Source organism: Miniopterus natalensis, chromosome 5 (genome assembly GCF_054644295.1).
Source record: "Miniopterus natalensis isolate mMinNat1 chromosome 5, mMinNat1.hap1, whole genome shotgun sequence".
Taxonomy (NCBI): Eukaryota; Metazoa; Chordata; class Mammalia; order Chiroptera; family Miniopteridae; genus Miniopterus; species Miniopterus natalensis.
In genome coordinates this window covers 9,610,218-9,629,801 of record NC_142085.1, presented here as the reverse complement: position 1 = coordinate 9,629,801, position 19,584 = coordinate 9,610,218, and the positions used below count along the sequence as shown (strand labels likewise).

At 42.3% G+C, this 19,584-nt stretch overlaps 1 protein-coding gene across 2 annotated transcripts in view; it reads left to right on the top strand.

Moving 5' to 3' along the window:
* Positions 1–16,216, top strand: part of SRPK1 (SRSF protein kinase 1) — a 70,735-nt gene extending 54,519 nt beyond the window's left edge. The window contains exons 11-17 of one of the 2 annotated variants that reach the window (XM_087817360.1): positions 17–436; positions 788–888; positions 6,100–6,207; positions 10,459–10,528; positions 13,517–13,609; positions 13,932–14,003; positions 15,538–16,216. In XM_087817360.1, coding sequence (XP_087673486.1) covers positions 17–436; positions 788–888; positions 6,100–6,207; positions 10,459–10,528; positions 13,517–13,609; positions 13,932–14,003; positions 15,538–15,722 — 1,049 coding nt within the window. In that variant the 3' untranslated portion in view covers positions 15,723–16,216. Of the gene's footprint in view, positions 1–16; positions 437–787; positions 889–6,099; positions 6,208–10,458; positions 10,529–13,516; positions 13,610–13,910; positions 14,004–15,537 lie in introns of both variants that reach the window. The other variant, XM_087817359.1, reaches the window with a different exon arrangement.
* Positions 16,217–19,584: the final 3,368 nt, after the last annotated feature.

Genomic DNA, 19,584 nt, shown 5'->3' with positions numbered 1-19,584 from the left:
TCTGTTTGTTCCTTAGAAGAGTCAAGTACCGTTGACCAGGATCAAACACTTATGGAACGTGGTGTAGAGGGTGGTGCAGCAGAAATTAATTGCAATGGAGTAATTGAAATCGTTAATTATACTGAGAACAGTAATAAAGAAACATTGAGGCTTAAAGACGATCTACATAATGCTAATGACTGTGATGTACAAAATTTGAAGCAGGAAAGTAGTTTCCTAAGCTCCCAAAATGGAGACAGCAGCACATCTCAAGAAACAGACTCTGGTACACCTGTAACCTCTGAGGTGTCAGATACCATGGTGTGCCAGTCTCTATCAAACGTAGACCAGTCACTCAGTGAACAGGACATCAGTCAACTGCAAGAAAGCATTCGGGCAGAGATACCCTGTGAAGATGAGCAGGACCAAGAGCACAACGGACCACTGGACGGCAGAGGTACCTATGCACACACTCCCCAGGACTTCCTCCCTGCAGAGCGTAGTCGTGACTTTCTAGACTAAAAGTACCATGGTTTTTATAAAGCTGGCTTTACAACAGATATCCCGGTTACCTTCACTGCGTAAGTCTGTAGGTAACTTTGAATTTTGATCGTGTAATGGGTACACAGCTATGAAGGCAAAAGGTTTTAATTCTGGAAACTCAAGGTGTTGCGCTGCTCCTTTTATCTTAGAAAGGTGGTTATAGATTGCCAGTGGGGGCCTGGGTGTATGACCTCAGAGTTTTATTAACCTTTGGGTAGTTCTGTGTTCATTGAACAGTCTTACTGATGATGCCTATTGTCTATAGGAAAATCCACTGCAGGAAATTTTCTTGTTAATCCCCTTGAGCCAAAAAATGCAGAGAAGCTCCAAGTGAAGATTGCTGATCTTGGAAATGCCTGTTGGGTGGTAAGCGAAACTTCTCAGTGCTTTGTTTCGACGCGACAGGCAGTGAATGAGATTTGGATGTAGTTGTGCAAACAGAAGAAAGCGTCTTCAGTTTCAGACCCAGATTGCCAGTTAGCATTTCAGTGAATTTCTTTTAATCCTCACCTAAGGATACTTTTCCCATTAGTTTTCAATGGTGGGGAGAAAAAGAGAGAGAGAAAAGAAACATTGTCGTGAGAGAGACACATGGACTGGTTGCCTCCCTCACTCCCACAGCCAGGGATGGAGCCTGCAGCTGAGGTCTGTGCCCTTGGCTGGAATGGGACCCGAGACCCTTCAGTCCACAGGCTGGTGCTCTAACCACTGAGCCAAACCTGCTAGGGCTAGTGAATATTTTTTCACTTTTTATTATGGGAAAGTTCAAATATATTTACTAAAGTAGAGAGAATAGTACAATAAAACAGTCCTGCCCAGTTAGGCATTATGACAGATCACCCTGTGAGGTTATTTTCGGTCACTGGACTTGTCACGTTTATTTTAGGAGTCCTTTTTTATCTACATATGTTATTTTCCTATAGCTTGATTTTTTAAAATATTCTTTTGCTTATCAGTTATGCTTGTGTATAGTTTAGAGACCGTTATATAGGTTTTGATTCAAAAGAAGGTCTTTCCTCCCTTTGCCAGCTTTTCACTCTCCACACGTCAGTGCTTATCTTCATGTCACTAATAAAGAACTTGGCTATATTGCTCCCAATTCTTCTTTTCAATTTTAGGTATTATTTCTTCCTCTTGAAAAGTAAGACTAATATACCACCACTGCACCCGTCCCCAATCTTTCCAATTTAATAGGATTTGGGGCTAGGTAATCATTCCCTGTTTACATTATTAGGACTCTAATGCCATCCTTAGCTGAACTGAGCATGTATTGTGTTATGATTCCTTTTCCCTTTCTGCCCAACACTGTGTTTCATGCTGAGTCATCTTTGTACACTTAACACTCAACTCAACCCCACATTCCCACCCAGCAGTGGGAGCGCTTACACTCTAACACATATGGGTACCTTGGTGTTCTTTCACCTCCTCTTTCCCTGAAGAGCTCTGTCCTGGAACCTGGAGTCTTCCATCTGTTCATTTGGGTTGCCCGACAGGCCTGCTGCATTTCTGCCATTTGGGATTCCCTTTACTATCATCTTAGGGGTTATTGTTTACTCTCTGTATCCTGTTTTATGTCTCTGATCTTTCTTGGTTTTGTTTTTGTTTAGCTTTTTTGGAGTACATATGACTTCAAAAACTTCCTTAAGAAAGGGTATGTGAGATTGGGTGACAGAGGGTAGCCTTGCCTGTCTGATAACTTTTATTCTGCTTTTACAGTCAGTTGGCTGAGTGTCAGGTACTAGGTTGAAAATCATTTTCCCTCAGAATTCATTGTCTTTTAGTTTCCTGTCTTGTTGCTGCTAAAGATCAATGCCATTCTGATTCATGACCCTTTATATGAAGCCTTTCCCCGTGGAAATCTGAGATCACTTCACAGCAGTGTGTCTCACTAGTTCTGTTTTCATCCATTATGCTAAGGACTCAGTATTGAAACTCTGATTCCTTGATTTTACTCTCTTGATTTTTAAAAAAGTCTCTTCTCCTTGGTCTCTGTTCTCTGGCTCTGAAATCTCGTTATTCAAATGTTAGACCTGTGCAGCTGCTGTTCAGAAGACACCCGTCTGCAGCAGAACTTGCTTGAGTAGGGCTTTGGTGCTCTCCAAGTCTGCCCCTTCAGTGTGTCTTCTGTGGATGTGGTAGGATTGTAATTCGTGTGGTCTGAAGCTGACCACCAGCTGCACTGGCTCTGGGACCTCCCGGGAGGTTCACAGTCAACTACTGCCTGCGCTTTTCCTTGGGCCACTCAGCACGAGCTGCAGAGCAATCTGCAGATGGCTGCTACTTGTATTGGGCTTGGAGGTGCCCAAAGAGTGGTCACACACTATGAACCAAAGCAGGCCACTGCTAGTGCTAGGCCTGGGGCCACTTATCGAGAAGTATGGGGCACACTGAGACCAGCTGCTGCTTGTTTGGGAGTTTTTAGGAAAGTGAAGCCTGATCTAGGGCAGGCCATTCATATTGGAAAAGCCACTGCAAACAGCTTGGGTGGGGCTGCAAGTTGGGTGGATCAGGGTCTCGGAATCAGCAGGTCAGGGTGAACATTGTGGGCTAGGTTGATGGAAACTCAGATATGGTGACTGCCTGTCAGCACTGTGGCAAGGAGGTTCTCAGCAAAGGAACAATGACCTTTGCCAGCACTTTTGTCTAGGAGAAAGCTGCCCCTCAGTTCTTGCCCTGATGCCAGGCAATTTAGTTCCTCCCCATATGACCCTGGATCCTTTCAAGCTGCTGCCCCAGCGCTGGAGCCCAGAGGGAGGGAATGCAAGTAAGTCCATGCACTAGCCCTTTAAGAGGATTGCCTTGGGACTCCAGCAACCCTCTTTGTCACTCAGCCACACTCCCTGCTGGTTTCGGGGGACTTCTCTTCCCAGCACTGGAACCCTGGGCTGGGAGCCCAGTGTAGGCCTGGAACCCCTTGCTCCTCATGGGAGACCTTTGCAGCCAAGATATCCCTCCTGATTAAAAAACACACCACATGGCCCTGCCAGCATGGCTCAGTGGTTGAGCATCGACCTATGATTCAGGAGATCGAGGTTCGGTTCCTGGTTAGGGCACATGTCCAGGTTACGGGCTCGATCCCCAGTAGAGGGTGTGCAGGAGGCAGCCGATCAGTGACTCTCTTGTTGATATTTCTCTCTCTCGTCCTCTCCCTTCCTCTTTCTGAAATCAATAAAGACATATTTTAAAAAGTAAATAAAGAACACCGCATGTTTGTGTAGGACCAGCCCATTCAGTGCCTCCGCCCCTTCTACCAGTCTCATTGTGGCTTCTTTAATTCTCTAGTTGTAGGACAGACAGTTCTGAATGAAGGTTGTTCTGTGGTTAGTTGTAATTCTGATGTGGCTGTGGGAGGATGCGAGTACCACATTTACCTACACTACCATCTTGACCAGAAGATCCTATAATTGACTTTTGACAGTTTAATATAGTGTGTCCTAGAGAATGTCTCTTTGTATTGAGATAATTAGGTGTTCCGTGACCTCCCTGTATGTCCAGCTCATCCAGGTTTGGTAAGGTCTCCTCTGTTATTTCTTTAACTAGGCTCTCTCTTCCCTTCTCCCTTGATTTTCCTTTTGGAATACCCATTATTCCTGTATTGCCCTTTCTGATGGAGTGAGATCTCACGGAGTTGTGGGGTTTTTTGTTTGGTTTCTGTGTGTGTGTGTGTTTTTTTTAATATGTCATTTTTTATTTCAGAGAAGAGAGGAAGGGAGAGGGAGAAAGAGATAGAAACATCAATGATGAGAGAGTGTTACTGATTGGGGCCCACAACTCGGGCATGTGCCCTGACTGGGAATTGAACCATGGTCTCCTGGATCATAAGTTGATGCTCAGCCTCTGAGTCATGCCAGCCAGGCTAGAGTTGCATTTTTAAAAAAGTCTTAGTTCTTTCTACTCTTCCACCTGAATCATTTCAGATTTCTATCTTTGCACTTGCTGATTCACTCTTCCATCTGGTCTGCTCTGTTTCCAGTGCTTTCTAATGCATTCTTTATCTTACTGAGTGCTCCAGATTCATTGTTTGGTTCTTTTTGAGTTTCAGTATCTTCTGTATAGCACTCCTTTTGTTAAATAATTTTATTCTTGAGTTCATTGAACTACCTTTCTGAGTTTTCTTGTTTCTTATTGAATTATTTTTTTTTATCCTCACCTGGGGGTATTTTTTCCATTGCTTTTCAGAGAGAGTGGGAAGGGGGAAAGGAGGGAGAGGAGGAGGAATGGAGAGAGGAGGGAGAGAGAGAGAGGGAGAGAAACATCTATGTGAAAGAGACACATTGGTTGGTTGCCTCCCACAAGCCCCCAATCAGGGGTGGAGATCCAGCCTGCAACCCAGGTACATACCCTTGACCAGGAATCAAACCCTTGACCCAGCTATCAGCAGGCCGATGCTCTAACCACTCATCCCCATCTCCAGGACTCATTGAATTTCTTTATGACAGCTGTTTTGAATTCTCTGTCATTTAGATCACAATCTTCCATGATACCAAGTTTGGTTTCTGGACAAATACCATTTTATTTTTGTGATATTGTGTTACCACTTGATTCCTCTGCTGGCACATTTGAAGTAGTGAACATTTCTCTTGCTTAGGTACAGCTTTGTTTAATTTTAACAATTCAACAGGTTGATAATTAGAGACCTTTTTTGTTATCCAGTAGGTGGCAGTGTAGCACAAGTTTTTACTTTCTCTTACCTGAGCAGACTTTAGCTATATTTGAAAGCTAGAATTTTCTACCCTCCACAGCTTCTGCCAGAGGTGTCACAGGTGCTCTCTTTGTAGCTACTTATACCTCCAGGGTCACTGATGCCTTCCAATGTTGCTGCAGCCACAGGTTTCGCTAAAGTCACCAGGATGGTGTGTGCCCCACTGTGCCCAGGATTGTCTGAGTCTCGGACGCTGCCACCATGGCAGGGGAATCAGGATCGCAGGCACCACTGCAGCCAGGGAGGGAACCAGAGTTGCTTGTTCCAGTGTTGCTGCTGCCCTTTTCCTTTGCTGGGGATGGCGGGTGTAGTCACAAACCCCTTCTCTGCTGCCACTGCCATGGTCACTGGGTTGTGGGCTCAGCTGCCATTGTGGGACAGGATGTCAGGCATCTTCCCTGCTGGACCTCCAATTCCACCGTTCCTTACATTCCAATCCACCCACCTCAGATGTACAAATGTGTGGATCTCTCATGCATCCTAGTGTGTGCATCAGGGAATCTTTGTTGAGTTATAGATATTCCACTCACTGTAGATTGAAGGTGGAAGACCAAGGGTGTGTTTCACTCTGCCATGATGCTGATGTCACTCAAGAATTCTTTATCGGTGCTGTTTTAAGGTTCTTGAAACTTGAAACCTACATCTTAGAAAGAAATTGTTATTCTCTAATCTGTGTATATAAAGTTTAGATTCATATCTTTGCAAAAATAATTTGGAGTAAACTGTAAAGCAGAGTTCTGTTTGAAGCTAATAGCATCAAAGTGATAACACATTAGCTAAATAAAAATTTTAATCTCCATTATTAAGTAATCATGACTTGTTACTTTTTAGAATAAATGAATTTTAAAATACTGTTTCCTTCTCCATTTACTCAGCATAAACATTTCACTGAAGATATTCAAACAAGGCAGTATCGCTCCTTGGAAGTACTGATAGGATCTGGCTATAGCACCCCTGCTGACATTTGGAGCACAGCATGCATGGTAACGTTTTTTCCCCTTGACCTTTGTTATTTGGTAATACCATACTTTGCCCTGTTCGCTCATTTCAGTAGACCAGCAAATTAAGAAAGTGAAAAAGTATTTTTTGTGTGACTTATCACTGGTACTCTAAACCTTGGGTCTGGAGAGGTCTGAATTCAAAAGCTAGTTGTAAACATCTAGTTTTCCATTTGGTAGGTGAAGGAACCAAACGTTTTTTACTACAGATAGGGGTGCGGGGGAGGAAGGTGGATTTAAAGCAACTGCTCTGAGGTGGCATTGCACTTGATTAGGAGGTTACAGGTACCCTTGCCCTTTCAGCTCTGATCTTATTTTTAGGTTAGGGACACCCCTGGAAACTGTTTCCGTCTGTACAGTTCAGCAGTTACTCAGGCATCTTTGCACCTCCTAAGATGTGAAGCTCAATCATTCATTCTGCTTTGTCCCTGGCAAACAACTACTCAAGTGGTTAGATTTAGTTGCTACTAAATATTTCCCACAAATAGCCTGTGTTCGGACCGTATTATACTGTTTCCTGAAATGGGGCGTACACTACTCACAATGGTGTGTTTATTTGCTTGTTTCTCTCCCACTAGGTTAGAAGTGCCGTGCTGGCAGGAATCGTGTGTGTTATGTATAGCAAGTGTCTGGTTAAGGCCCTGGCACATTTTGAGTGGGTGTTAACAATGCAGTTCTAATGCTAAATACCTAGAGTTGTCACAAACTTCACAAATTAAGGGTGTAGTTTCCCACAAGACTGCCTCAATTCAAACATAGCCACAAGCTCTGAGGCCCACAGGCCACCTGCACTTCTGGCAACTGGCTACCCATTGGGGAATTCCACTGTCATCTCAGATTCAGTAGTTTTCGAGAATGACTCACCGAACTCAAGCTCATCGTGAACCAATCTCATTAGTATAAATTTAAGTGTGGCCCAGGGTTCCACTATGAGTAACAAAAGACACTTTGATCACTTGGAAATTCCAAGAGTTTAGAGGCTCTTTCCTAGTAAACAGAAACAAAGACCAAACGAATTCATTATTATGTAACAGTACTTAATAAATATTTGTGGACCATCAAATGTGTGAACTAAGCAATAAATACATTAAACTGTCATTTTAATTAACATTTAGTATTCACAGTCAGCTCTGGAAAACTTGAAAGAGAAAGTACAGGCTAGAAATCTCTATCTGTTCTAGTCATAGATTTCTTGACACCTACATCCCTGAAAAGCTGTCTTCCAAAGGTAACAGAATTAAAATCATGTTGTTAATATGGCATGACTTTATAAATTACTTGTTAGGGCATATCATTAAAGTGGAGGACTGTCTGAAATAAAGTAAGGTTGGTATTTTACACACAAGATGAAAGAACATTGGAATAAAACCTGACTTGTTTCTTGCCAAACCTTAAAGCTTCGAATTTGAGGAATTTAATTTGAGTTTGAATTGTTAGAGGAAATAAGTGAGAGAGAATCACCTACTACAAAATACAGCTAGTTTTTAGGTAGCATCTGGCTTGTTATGATAATAAATGGTTCTTAGTAGTGGGTTAATTGTTTGAGGGCAGTGGTTCCTGCTTGCTATTTAACAGTGTTTACTATGTCAGGCTTAAGAATTAAGGGGGGAAAAGATAAAAGAGGAATTAACCTTGCCCCCTGTTTGGACCAACTCACATGCAGGAATTTTCTTGACTGGGGAGGGAAAGCACTTACTTGACATGAGACAATATCATTAGAACTTGAGTCTCATGTTACCCCAAACTTCTTTCATTTTGCTGATAGATGCAGAAATGTTGCCTTAAATTTGGCCATATTCAGAGAATAAAAATAAATCCTGAAATATCAAGCGCCTGGAGAGATGGAGCCTGCATCCAGTGTAATTAATTGATAGAAAGATTGGGGCCCTTTCTGCAAGGTTGAGAGACAAGTTGTGAGATTGCCTGCACCGTTAGTGATTGAGACGATAAAATTTAGAAGGGCAATTATATAAATGTTATAGTAATGTTCTGTGACAAACATTAAGAATCAATAAAGAATAGATGTTTTTAAATTCTCCTAACATTCTGTGGATCTTAACAAATGTATGATGATAGGTATCCACCATTATGGTATCACATAGAATACTTTCACTGCCCTAAAAATCCTCTCTCCTTCCCCCCCTCCCCTCAATTCCTGGCCACTGATCTTTTTATTGTCTCTAGTTTTTCCTTTTCCAGAGTATCAACTCGAAATCATACAGTACGTACCTTTTAGGTTAGTTTCTTTCACTTCGTAATTTTTATTTAAGGTTCCTCCATGTCTTTTCATGACTTGATAGCTCATATCTTTTTAGCACGAATAATCCATTTTCTGAATGTACTAGCACACTGTATTTTATCTCTGACTTTGCCTGTGTCTGTCACCGTCACCCTAAGTGATGTTGAACAGGCTCTTTGGTCAGTGTGACACAGGCATGGGGTGGGAATTGAGAGCCCTGGATTGGGGGGTGAGCTTTGCCTTTCCGTTTGGTCAGTTTTTTCATCTGCAAAGGAAATGTGTTCAGCTAGGTGTTTTATTATCTAGAGCTCCTACTAGTTTTGGATTCTAATGTGATCGTTTAGTTAGGCTTTTTGCTGTTATCTTATTTGTAAAATTATAGCTATTAGCAACTACCTTATGTTTTGAAAATAAAACTCTCTTAGAGAACTTTAACTAGATATGAGTATCTAGATGAAAAAATTAGAAAATTTAAGTTTTAGAAGTTTTTCTGTATTTTTGTGAACATTAATTTCAACATCTTTACTGAACTCCCACTATGAGACTTTGAAAGATTTAAGTACTAATTTCAGAAGAGATCAACAAATTTTGATGACTAAGAATCACAGTTTGCTTCTGTTCTGCTGTGGGCTATAGACCTCAGGACAGTGCGAGGGTAGTGCAAGCAGCCGCTCGGTCAGTGTGGTTCAGGTTCACAGTGAGCTGCTGGAACATAAAACAAGCTGTGCCAGCAAGAAGCCATAGTGTCCCTGACACTTTAGAGGTAACCCTAAAACTTCTGGTTTTGTGGCCTTGCTCTGGGCCATAGTACAGCCCTGGTAATACTGTTTTGAGAAAGGCTATCTTGTCCTGAAACTGCAGAATCTGACACCAGCAAACCGCAGAGACCTAAACATGGATCTTGATTGAGACTATGCCCCAGCTAACTCCACGCTGTAGTCTTTGAGATTGTCTGTGCTACTTAGTGCATTGACTCAATCAAAGTTGACCCACAACTAGCACTTGACTTTTAACTGCACTTTTATATCAATAAGTTTCTTTTAAAACTGTTCTATTGTTTTTTAATTCATTGTAATCAATGAAAAATTAACATGGTCCCATCACTCAGATGCTGCCTTTTCATACTGCTTGGCATTCAGTCCACAGGAAACCACTTTTTCAGACACTCTTAAATACCGTTTATAAGAGATTGTCTTGTGGTAGGAGACTGTGCCTTTTCCTGGTCTGTGAATGCTAACCTGCCAGTCACACAGATTATGAGTTGCTCCTGACTCCATTTACACTTAATCTTTTTCTGACTTTTTTTTAAAAATATATCTTTATTGATTTCAGAGAGGGGAAGGGAGAGGGAGAGAGAGAGAAACATCAATGATGAGACAGTCACTGATCGGTTGCCTTCCACATGCCTCGACTGGACGTCAAGCCCGCCACGTTCCCTGACCTGGAATCTAACCGCAATCACCTGGATCCTAGGTTGATGCTCAACCACTGAGCCACGCCGGCCGGGCTCTGATTTTCTGTGGGACTAGGAACTGGGAACTCTCTATCTGGGATAGTTTAGGGAGTGCTTTCCAAAGCAAAGCTTTAAAATGTACTTTTTGCCAAACATTAAAGTCATAGGTAGAAAAATGTCTGAACTTTTTTGTTTCCATTTTGGATACAGAATCTCAATTTCTAACCGTGTAAAATTAAGAAAATAAGACCAGCTCTTCTCATGAAAGTTTAATAACTAAAAATCGCCTTACTGTTCGGATGTGCCCCCTCTGAGCAAAAAGAGAAATTTGAGAGAGCTTAAATACCGATTTGATGGGAGGTGGGGAAGGTGTGGAATAATCTACGTGTTGACATTGACTGAGTTTTTGCTGTTTTCCTGCTCCATTTTATTGAGATACAGGTGTGGGAGGAAAGCTCTGTAGGAATGATCTCTTAGATAGGGGTTTTTTGTTTGTTTGTTTGTTTGTTTATAATGTTTTCACACACTGTCCGCTTTTCCTTAGGCCTTTGAGCTGGCCACAGGTGACTATCTGTTTGAACCTCACTCAGGAGAAGAATACACTCGGGATGAAGGTGAGTCCCCTTCCCCGAGGGGGGGCACTCACGCTGTCCACGCGGGGGAACGGCATTTGTTCGTACTGCAGCCTTAGTCTCTTCAGTGTGCTAAGTATATAGGAATTTTAGAAAAGATAGAAATGTACGATGTTTTATTTTAGATGTTAAATGTACTAGATATTTTTTAACTGATACTAAATAACTCTAGTGAGGCTTAGAGGAGGCCACAGTTGGTTAAACTAAAATTTGCATTCTTCTAGGACACTGGCTATCTTTCTTTCTGGGTAAGCCGGTGCTGATTCATTCTTTACTCGACTGAATCTACTTGCTCATCAGCTTGTTGCTCGGTTACACCTTCACCTTTATCTGAAAGTTAATAATTTTATTGAATGCAGAGACTATCTTTTTTTAATCCTCACCTGAGGATATGTTTATTGATTTTTAGAGAGAGGGGGAGGGAGAGTGTGAGAGAGAGAAACATTGGTCCATTGCCTCCAGTACGCACCCGGACTGGGAATCAAACCCATAACCTTCAGGTGCACGTGACAATGCTCCAACCAACTGAGCCACCTGGCCAGGGCCAGAGACTGTATCTTATTGGTCTATATAAATTCTGCAGCATTTAGCATTTTTCCCCCCTTTTGTGAAAATTAAAGCCATTGTTTTTTAATGATACTGACATTTATAATTCCATTTTAAAGCAAAATATTATTAATTACATCTTGTGATGGCCAGTGGGAAGAGCCCAAGCTGTTAGTTGCTTTGTCTGGGAAGCTGTGAAAGCATACACCTGAGTGTATAATTTTTTTTCCTATCATAGTGACATTCCCAATAACTAGATGAGATAATAATGTGAATGGAAAAAAGTCTTAAATATTTTGCCTTCTTTATTGTACAGTTTGCGCAGCTTTTGTTCTCAGGATTAACGGGATTGCTTTGAGAGAGCAGTAGCAATATACCCTCCCTGTGTGGAAAATAGTCCTTTACTTTCCTGCTTCCCTTGATTCTTTGGGAAGCCAGGTTCTGTGCTCTGCAGGAACAGTGATGCCCACTCTCTCTCGAGCTGTGGTCCTCTGGGGTGTTAATGGGCAGCATTAGTAGGGCCTGCTGATATTCCTGACAAGTACTCTTTGGAAAATGCTGTGCTAATTCCTGCAGCCAAATGCCTATTTTGGTGGGTACGGTTTGGACGTGTTTTCTATACATAAGCTCTGTTGAGAAAAGACTGCAATTACGCCCTTTGTATACACTTGATTTTCCCTGTTCACTGCTTGCTTTTTTTCTGAGATATAATTTTGGGGCTATAGATTTATATTGTTTTTAAATGCCCTACTATATCTGTTTGGAAGAGAAATTAATTTTTTTCTCTTTACTTCCCTAGACTTCCTATAAATAGTGTGTGGTACAGAACACATTTAGTGGCTAGAATTATATTGTGTAGGACCTTACGCTACCAAACCTGAAAATTGAAATGTATAAGAAAAGTCTCAAGTGAAAAACAAGGGAGAACTGTCTCCCTAGGTATTTAGATCCTAACTTTTCCTTCCTGTACCAGTCAATCCTAACAGTCCACAGATGAAACCTCAAACTACTACAGTTTGGCCCATAAGAGCAAGAAAAGGCAAACTCTTACCCTGACTAGAACATACAGTTTGTACAAGTCGTGGTGGCCTAGGCACTGGGCCCTGAGGAGCATGGCCTCTGGTATTATGGTCGTTCCACAGCCCTGGCTCCTTATAACCATTTTGCCTATCAAATGTATCAATCCAATGATTAATTGATAGGTTGGTGGAATTAAGGGTAAAATAACAATTCCAAGAGAATAATTATCCTTTGATATAGGAAAAATAGTAAAAGAATGAGTATTTCACTGGTAAGTTTACAATAAGATAAACTATATATAGTCTCACAAACTGTAGTCTCAAAATTAATTTACACAATGACATTAATTCGCAGGTCTTTCCTAAAATTGGCAGAAATTTCTTGACAGCCAAGTACTTGTTACCAAGCCATAAATTCAGTTAAAAGTGCCCAAAGGTTATAGTGAATTCATGAATGTAAAGCCCTTTTAAAGCCACCAGTGAGTCCTTTATGTGAGAAACAGACAAGCCCTGACCCTTTGGCCCCCAGATGTGCCATCCAGCTTTTTCCCTGTGGGGCACATTACTGGATGTTGCTGAGGGACTCTTGTTACATCCATGGTTCTGTAACTGCAGGACTGAATTCATTTATAAAGCTCTGTGTCCAGGAGCCATCACTAAAGCCTCTCGTAGTCCTCTTTTCTGTCACCTGCCTCTAAGTGTGGGTGCTGGCTGGTCCCAAGCTTACTTCCTGATGACAGACTGCACGCATCCCTGTCAGTGTCACAGACCACATTCGTGCTGTGACACTTACCAGGCACCATGTGACTTGGACGTTTCAGTGGCGTACATAGTCAGGTAGCTATACTCGGTTCTACTTAAAAAGTGTGATTTATTTAAAAACATACAGCTCTGTTCTAGACTAAAATGTGAGTTTGCTTTCACATTCTAGCTCTTGTTAGCCCTATGGCTTCAAGTAGGCCATTTATTCTCTCTGAGGTTCCATTTCTCATCTTTCAAGTGGCGTGTAAGCCTGTGGCCCGTGGTACAGGGTGATTGTGAAAACTCGAATAATCATGTTAGTGCTTAATCATTGTGAACATTCTTATAAGTAAATAACAGTTCTATAATGTCTAAAGGCACATCGGTACACTGTTTTACCTTTCCTAAAAGTCATGCCTGAACTTAGGTATATGGACAAAAGCGAAATAAAGATGTAGATTAGCCTCTCAACTCCAGAAGAGCCATGCCGGCTCCTATCAGGCGACCGGCCACCTGAAATAACTCCCGACTTTCCCAGTCTCCCCTTGAGTGTCCTTGGTTCTATTTGTAGTGACTTTGAAACAGCTAGTCCTTGACAAGCTAGTCATAGAAAAGCCTCTTCCAGCCTGTCCTTGATCCTGTTCTTCTCGCCCTTCTGTTTTAGACCACATTGCGCACATTATAGAGCTGGTAGGCAGAGTTCCAAGACGCTTTGCCCTCAGTGGGAAATACTCACAGGACTTCTTCAATCGCAGAGGTAGTATTGTTAACATGAGTTCTCGCCTAGGCCCCAGGGTACAGCCTCAGGCGGCAGAGCATTCGCGCCGAGATTGTTTTTACTCGGCGGCACTCGGCCCACGCCCTGGGCGCCTGCTTTTTATGGTCCCCCGGACTCTCCAGCAGCTGGATCGAGTCTTCTTCCCGCTTAGGGCAGAGAGCAGGCCTGATGCTTTACGGAGAGGTGTGCATGCTGCTCTTTCGGCAATGGCTGCAACTGTGTTTGTTACTCCTGTCATGTATGTCTTTTTTTCCCCTCTTGAAATGTTTGAAACATACAGATCACATTGCATTGATCATAGAACTTCTGGGGAAGGTGCCTCGCAAGCTCATTGTGGCGGGAAAATATTCCAAGGAATTTTTCACCAAAAAAGGTAAAAGTAAATGTGTTTGTTCTCACACATTCAGGGGGCAAAAGAGTTTTTAAATTAAGAGGTAAGTACGGCTGGGTACATGTTCCACACCTACAGAAGGATGGCCCCACTTTGAACACGAGCTGTTCCTTAGCAGAGATGAAATAGTGTAGTCCGAGCAGAAACTGGAGCCAGACCATGTGGGTTCAAGTCCTGGCGGCTCCACTAGCTACGTGGCCATTGACACAGCCTCACTTTCTGAGAGTGAGCCTCACTTTCATAGTACGTTAGTTACTGTGTGTCTAGTACCTGGCACATGGCTGGCTACTCCTGTGTAGCACTTCTGGAAAGTGAGCAAACTTTTGCTCACCTTTGGCCTAAGAACTGCCTCTATCAATGGGCAAGCAAGTACTTTAGTTTCAAACTGCTTAAGGACAGGGCTACATGTCACTCACCTTGTAGCCCTTTGACACCTAACACATCACTTGAACACATCAGTCATATGAATTAACTTTGTAGTTTCATAAGTTTGTTATTATTAATGAAGGAACAGTTAAAACTCTCACTTCAGATTATTGACTTGATAATATATGTTGGCATATTTAAATGTGTATTTCTCCTGCATTTCAGATAAAGTTTAAAAGCTGAAATGTGGAAACCTGACTTAGAAGGGACTAGAACACCACCTGGCATTTTCTCCCTTTTTGCCATGGTTCCCTTTTCCTCACAACCTATAAACAAGTGCTGAGAAAAACCATTTTCCCCATACTGGCATCAAGCATTCTCAGAAACATTTCTTAGTGTTCCTCTTTTGAGCAGGAAAATGGTGATGTGCTTCGTAGCGTTTCCTCCTCGTGTGCAGAGCCAGACTGATGCCTTCCTGCACTGAGTAGGTGATTACACAGGCACTCCCTGCCCACGGGAGAGGCTCCAGATGAGTGGCAGAGAGAAAACATGCTCAAGCAGCAGTTACCTTAAAAAGCCACTGACAACTGACTTATCTTAGATTGATGTTCCAGAATAGTACTGTGGTGGACGTAGCTTCTCTGAAAGCTGTATGGGGTTCATTCAGCTCCTTATTTTTATTTTTGTTGTTGTTTTCTTAGCTCCTTATTTTTAAAGACCACCCATATTGAAGCAACATTTACTAGACTATCAAGCCAAAAAAAGAGAGTACAAGCTAATTGTTCTTGGTATGTGATTATAAACTGCCTTAGAACAACACCATATTGAGTACATGTGGAGTACAAAGGCATTTAATATTCATTTCAGTGAATACCTAGTTGCTGATTGCCCTACCCAGTTTGATGGGCTAAAATCCTGGAATGGTGGAGCATACAAGTTTTCTTAAATTTTTAGGCCCTCATGAAAAGTGGAGACACTTCTTTCCAGGGACTGCAGTAGAGAAGAGAGGTGCTTTGTGGATGGAGGGTTAGATTCTGATGGCAGAATTTGATTCTTTGTAGCCTACCTTGGATTAGCCCCTGGGTTTCCACAAAAGAATCTTGTCACTTGTCAGTGTTGGTCAGTTTCTTTTGTACTGTTTTTACCATAGGTGACCTGAAACACATCACGAAGCTGAAACCCTGGGGCCTTTTTGAGGTTCTGGTGGAGAAGTATGAGTGGTCTCAGGAAGAGGCAGCTGGCTTCACGGATTTCTTACTGCCCATGTTGGAGCTGATCCCTGAGAAGAGAGCCACTGCCGCTGACTGTCTCCGGCACCCTTGGCTCAACTCCTAAGCCCCAGCCCAGCTCCGCAGCAGAGATCACACGCTGACCCTCCACCCCTCTGCCCCTCCCCTCCGAGCATTTCCCTCTTCCCTTTTCAGGGTGAAGCTGTTCCTTCAAGGGTTTCTAGGTTTGGGGGGGGGCTTTTTTTTTTATTCCAACGTGCTCATTTGGGTCTGCTTACTTGACCCTGTGGAGATTCCCCCACAGCCATTGGGCATCCTAGGTGAATCTGGCCTCGATTGGGCTTTGCCAAAGATGAATAGACTAAACTGTGGAACAGCCTCTCACCCTGTACCCTTGTCTTTCCAGTAGGACATCCTTTAAATTATAAGCAGCCTTTTTAAAAAGAGCTATGAAAATGTAGGAGCCCATCCTTTTATTCACTGACTCTAAGAGTCAGATTTCTCGTGCGTTTCCTCTTGCCAGCACAAGGGTGAGAGGGGGGAAGGGTGTCACTCTGTACAGCAGAGACATTAAACTTGCTGTCTCCAGGCTGCATCATCCTCCTGGGTTGTTTCTGTTCTCTGTTCACGTTTTTTCCTGCGACTTAACCTACTGTCCTTTTAAATGAGCTGTATAAACACCAAACTTGGGTCCCATTTTATCACTGTTCAAAACACTGTCATGTTCTTTGCACCCTTGAATAACTCTAAGGGCCTTCAAACTTCAATCTGATTTTTGATGGAAACCGAAACAGAACCATTGACCAGTAATTTCTCCAGAACCACAGGTGTTCTGCACACTGTCCTTTCCTGTGTGTCTTCTGTTGCCCTAACAGCAGAGTTACTTTGATTGGCTGTTTGGGGGTATTTTCGGTTTATTTGTTTTTAATCCCTGGCTGGCACTTTACTCCCTTCACTTGAGTGTATCCCCATAACTGAAGAATCAGGGTGACTCTAGAAAGGAGATCTGCACTCAGATTTCCCATCTAAAGAAAATGCCCTAGACTTCTTTTCCAAACAGTCCCTGAACTTGTATCTACAATGTTTTCTTTGTCTTGTCCAAAATTTAGCTTTGAAGCTGTTTCCCTCTGTGGCTTTGCCTTTCTCACTTTCTCAGATGCTTCAGGTCTTAAAAGAAATCCCAGGATAAAAGAACCAAGGGGAGGGGTGGGATGGCACTTTCTTCATTATTTTGAGGGTTTGGGTCTTTTTGTGTGTGTGTGTGTGGTTAGTTTAGGATTAACCATTCTCTGCTGCTATTTCCTTGTATAATATAAGTTTTTAACTGCAATTTTGAGATGATTAAGATGTACTTGAGGATTTTTCTTTTTCAAATGAGAAAAGGCTTTGTGAATCTTATTTTAGGGTGGGTCTCTCTCAGACTTGCCCTAGACTACATATTTCTCGGGTCCTATTGAAAAGCAAAAGGGGCATGAGAGAGGTCACAGCCGCTTGTTGAGCGAGGACCAAGAGGGCCTTGGGGATCACAGATTCTCCGCAAGCAGCTGCGGGACTGAGTCACGGAGGCCGAGGAGGTGCAGCGTGAGGCTCCCTGGCAAAGCTTCCACCCTGGCAAAGCTTCCAAGGAGACTTGGGCAGCCAGCTTTCTGCACGGGAGCTGGAATGTAGATTCTGTCGTTTTCCACCAACAATGGCAAAGGGGAAAAGTGGTGCAATTGTGTAATCCATTTAACTCAGACGTTACCCTGAGTGACTATGCCAGCCATTCATCGGATCCTTGACTGGGTAGCCCTGAAATCAGACGTGTTCCTATAGAAAGAATTTTAAGTGAGGCCGTCCGTGCACCTATCAGGAATAAAGAGAACAGATTGTATCAGCCAACGGCAGGGAACATCCTTCAGCAGTTCTAACCCACTGGGTTTTCAGCGATACACATACGTTTAAAGCAATAGCAGACTAGGACTGAATTCTTTTCTGCACTGTCAAATCACAGCTGGGATTGCAGGAATTCTGGTGATGATATTAAGGTAAAATAATCAAAACAAATAGCCCCATTTTAACAGTTGACATGAACTTCTAGTAGGAGAACCTGTAACTTCATTTGGGAACTGTTTCTCATGAAATAAGGGCTTCCCCATCATTTAAGGAGCCAAATGAATTAGAAACCGTAGAAAGGCAGCTGTAGAATTTGATCTTCCAAGTACCCCATGTACCTTTATTGAACTTAATCATAATTCGTCAAATTGCCATGATCTCACTAAAGGATTTCTATTTGCTGTCAGTTAAAAATAAAACTCTGAATACATTTTTATTCTTTCTACTGGATGCATTGTCTGTTTTCTTTGTAAATGCAATACAATAAACAGTTTAATGACCCACATGTTTCCAGAAGATACATTCGTTTACTGCCCAGGTGGTTCTAAGCCAGGCTTCAGAGTGGGTGTGCTCCGTGTGCTTTTCAACTTATTTAAGTTCAAAAAGCACAATAAAACTACGGCTGAACACATGCTATTCTGTGGGGTTTGTGGCTTTGTTTCTGTCTTTAAATTGGGGTCAGGGTGGGCTATCAGTACATTTTGGAAAGTTCTAAGAAAATTGTTACTCCCTCCATCTGACAGCATTTGCCCCAGAATATTTGTAGTGTGTTTTTCCCTCAGACTACAGTCCCCATGTGTGCAAAATGCTAAAAATTTGTGGACTCTGGCTAAGGCACTGGCATGGTGAACATGTGTACACAGGTTTCATGCACTTGCCTGATTAAGTACATTTTTAAGGCTTTAATAAATGTTGCCTAGCTCATGTGGAGAACAGTTGGACTGTTTGGATGGGCCTGCTGTGATCTCATTTTGTTCCTGATTGCCAGTTTGCCCCAAAGAAGGGAGTGTCTTGGATAAGTTTGCATATTGGGTGACTAGCAAAGTCAGAGATTTCTTTCATGGTTCCTATTGTCCATTTGTATTTTTAGGTTATTTGCCTGTGTTACCCCCTTTCTTCTGATGTGCTTACCTGTTTAAGGACTTGGTAATGCATTTTTTATTTTTTCCATCACATTCTTTTCTAGTTTTTAATTTGCTTTTCATTTTTATTTGTGATATTTTTAATGTTACTGATAGAAAGCCCTTCCCCACTCCTGAACTACATAAATTGCTCTAGGTAATTGGTTTCCATTGTGCCATATTTACAACATACATAATATATTCATATTATAGTGTTGACAGTAATGGAACCTGTTTTAAAACAACCTAAGATAATATTAAATCAGGATTTAGCAAACCAATATATTCACGCGACCAATCTAGGCATTCACGCTAAGCCTTGTGTTAAATGTCTGGACCTAGAACTCGGTGTTTTGGAAAACTTAAGGGCTGTCCAAGGAGAGCTTACAGCTGTCCCGAAAGAACCAGCAAGTGGGTGGATTTACAACCCCATTTTAACTTTTCATCTGCCTTGAGTGTCCACAGGGAAACCATTTAGTTGCGCCAGAAGAGGTCAGGTTACAAACGGACTTCAGAATTATTGCCCATTCTTTTATTTTTGAAGCCTGGGGAGCCAGTTTGGCCCTATAAGGAAGATGATTTGTTGTTAGGTTACTGTATCACAGAAAATGGGTGATTTATTGATAATAGAATCTGAACTTTGCTCACCAGATTGGTGCCTTTGGAGTTACCGAGGCATTGGTAACTGGTAGCTTGTTCTGTCTTAAAAACTATAAAAGATAAAAATATTACATAAAGATATGTGGCCCTGGCCGGTTTGGCTCAGTGGGTAGAGCGTGGGCCTGCAGACTGAAGGGTCATGGGTTCGGTTCCGCCCAGCAGTGCGCACCTCAGTTACAGGCTCCCTGGCCCTGGTCGGGGCAAGTGCTGGAGGCAACCAATCAATGTGTTTCTCCCTTCCACTCTGAAAAGCAATGGGAAAAAATCCTTGGGTGAGAATTTTTAAAATTAATATATGGACCTTGAGTTCTA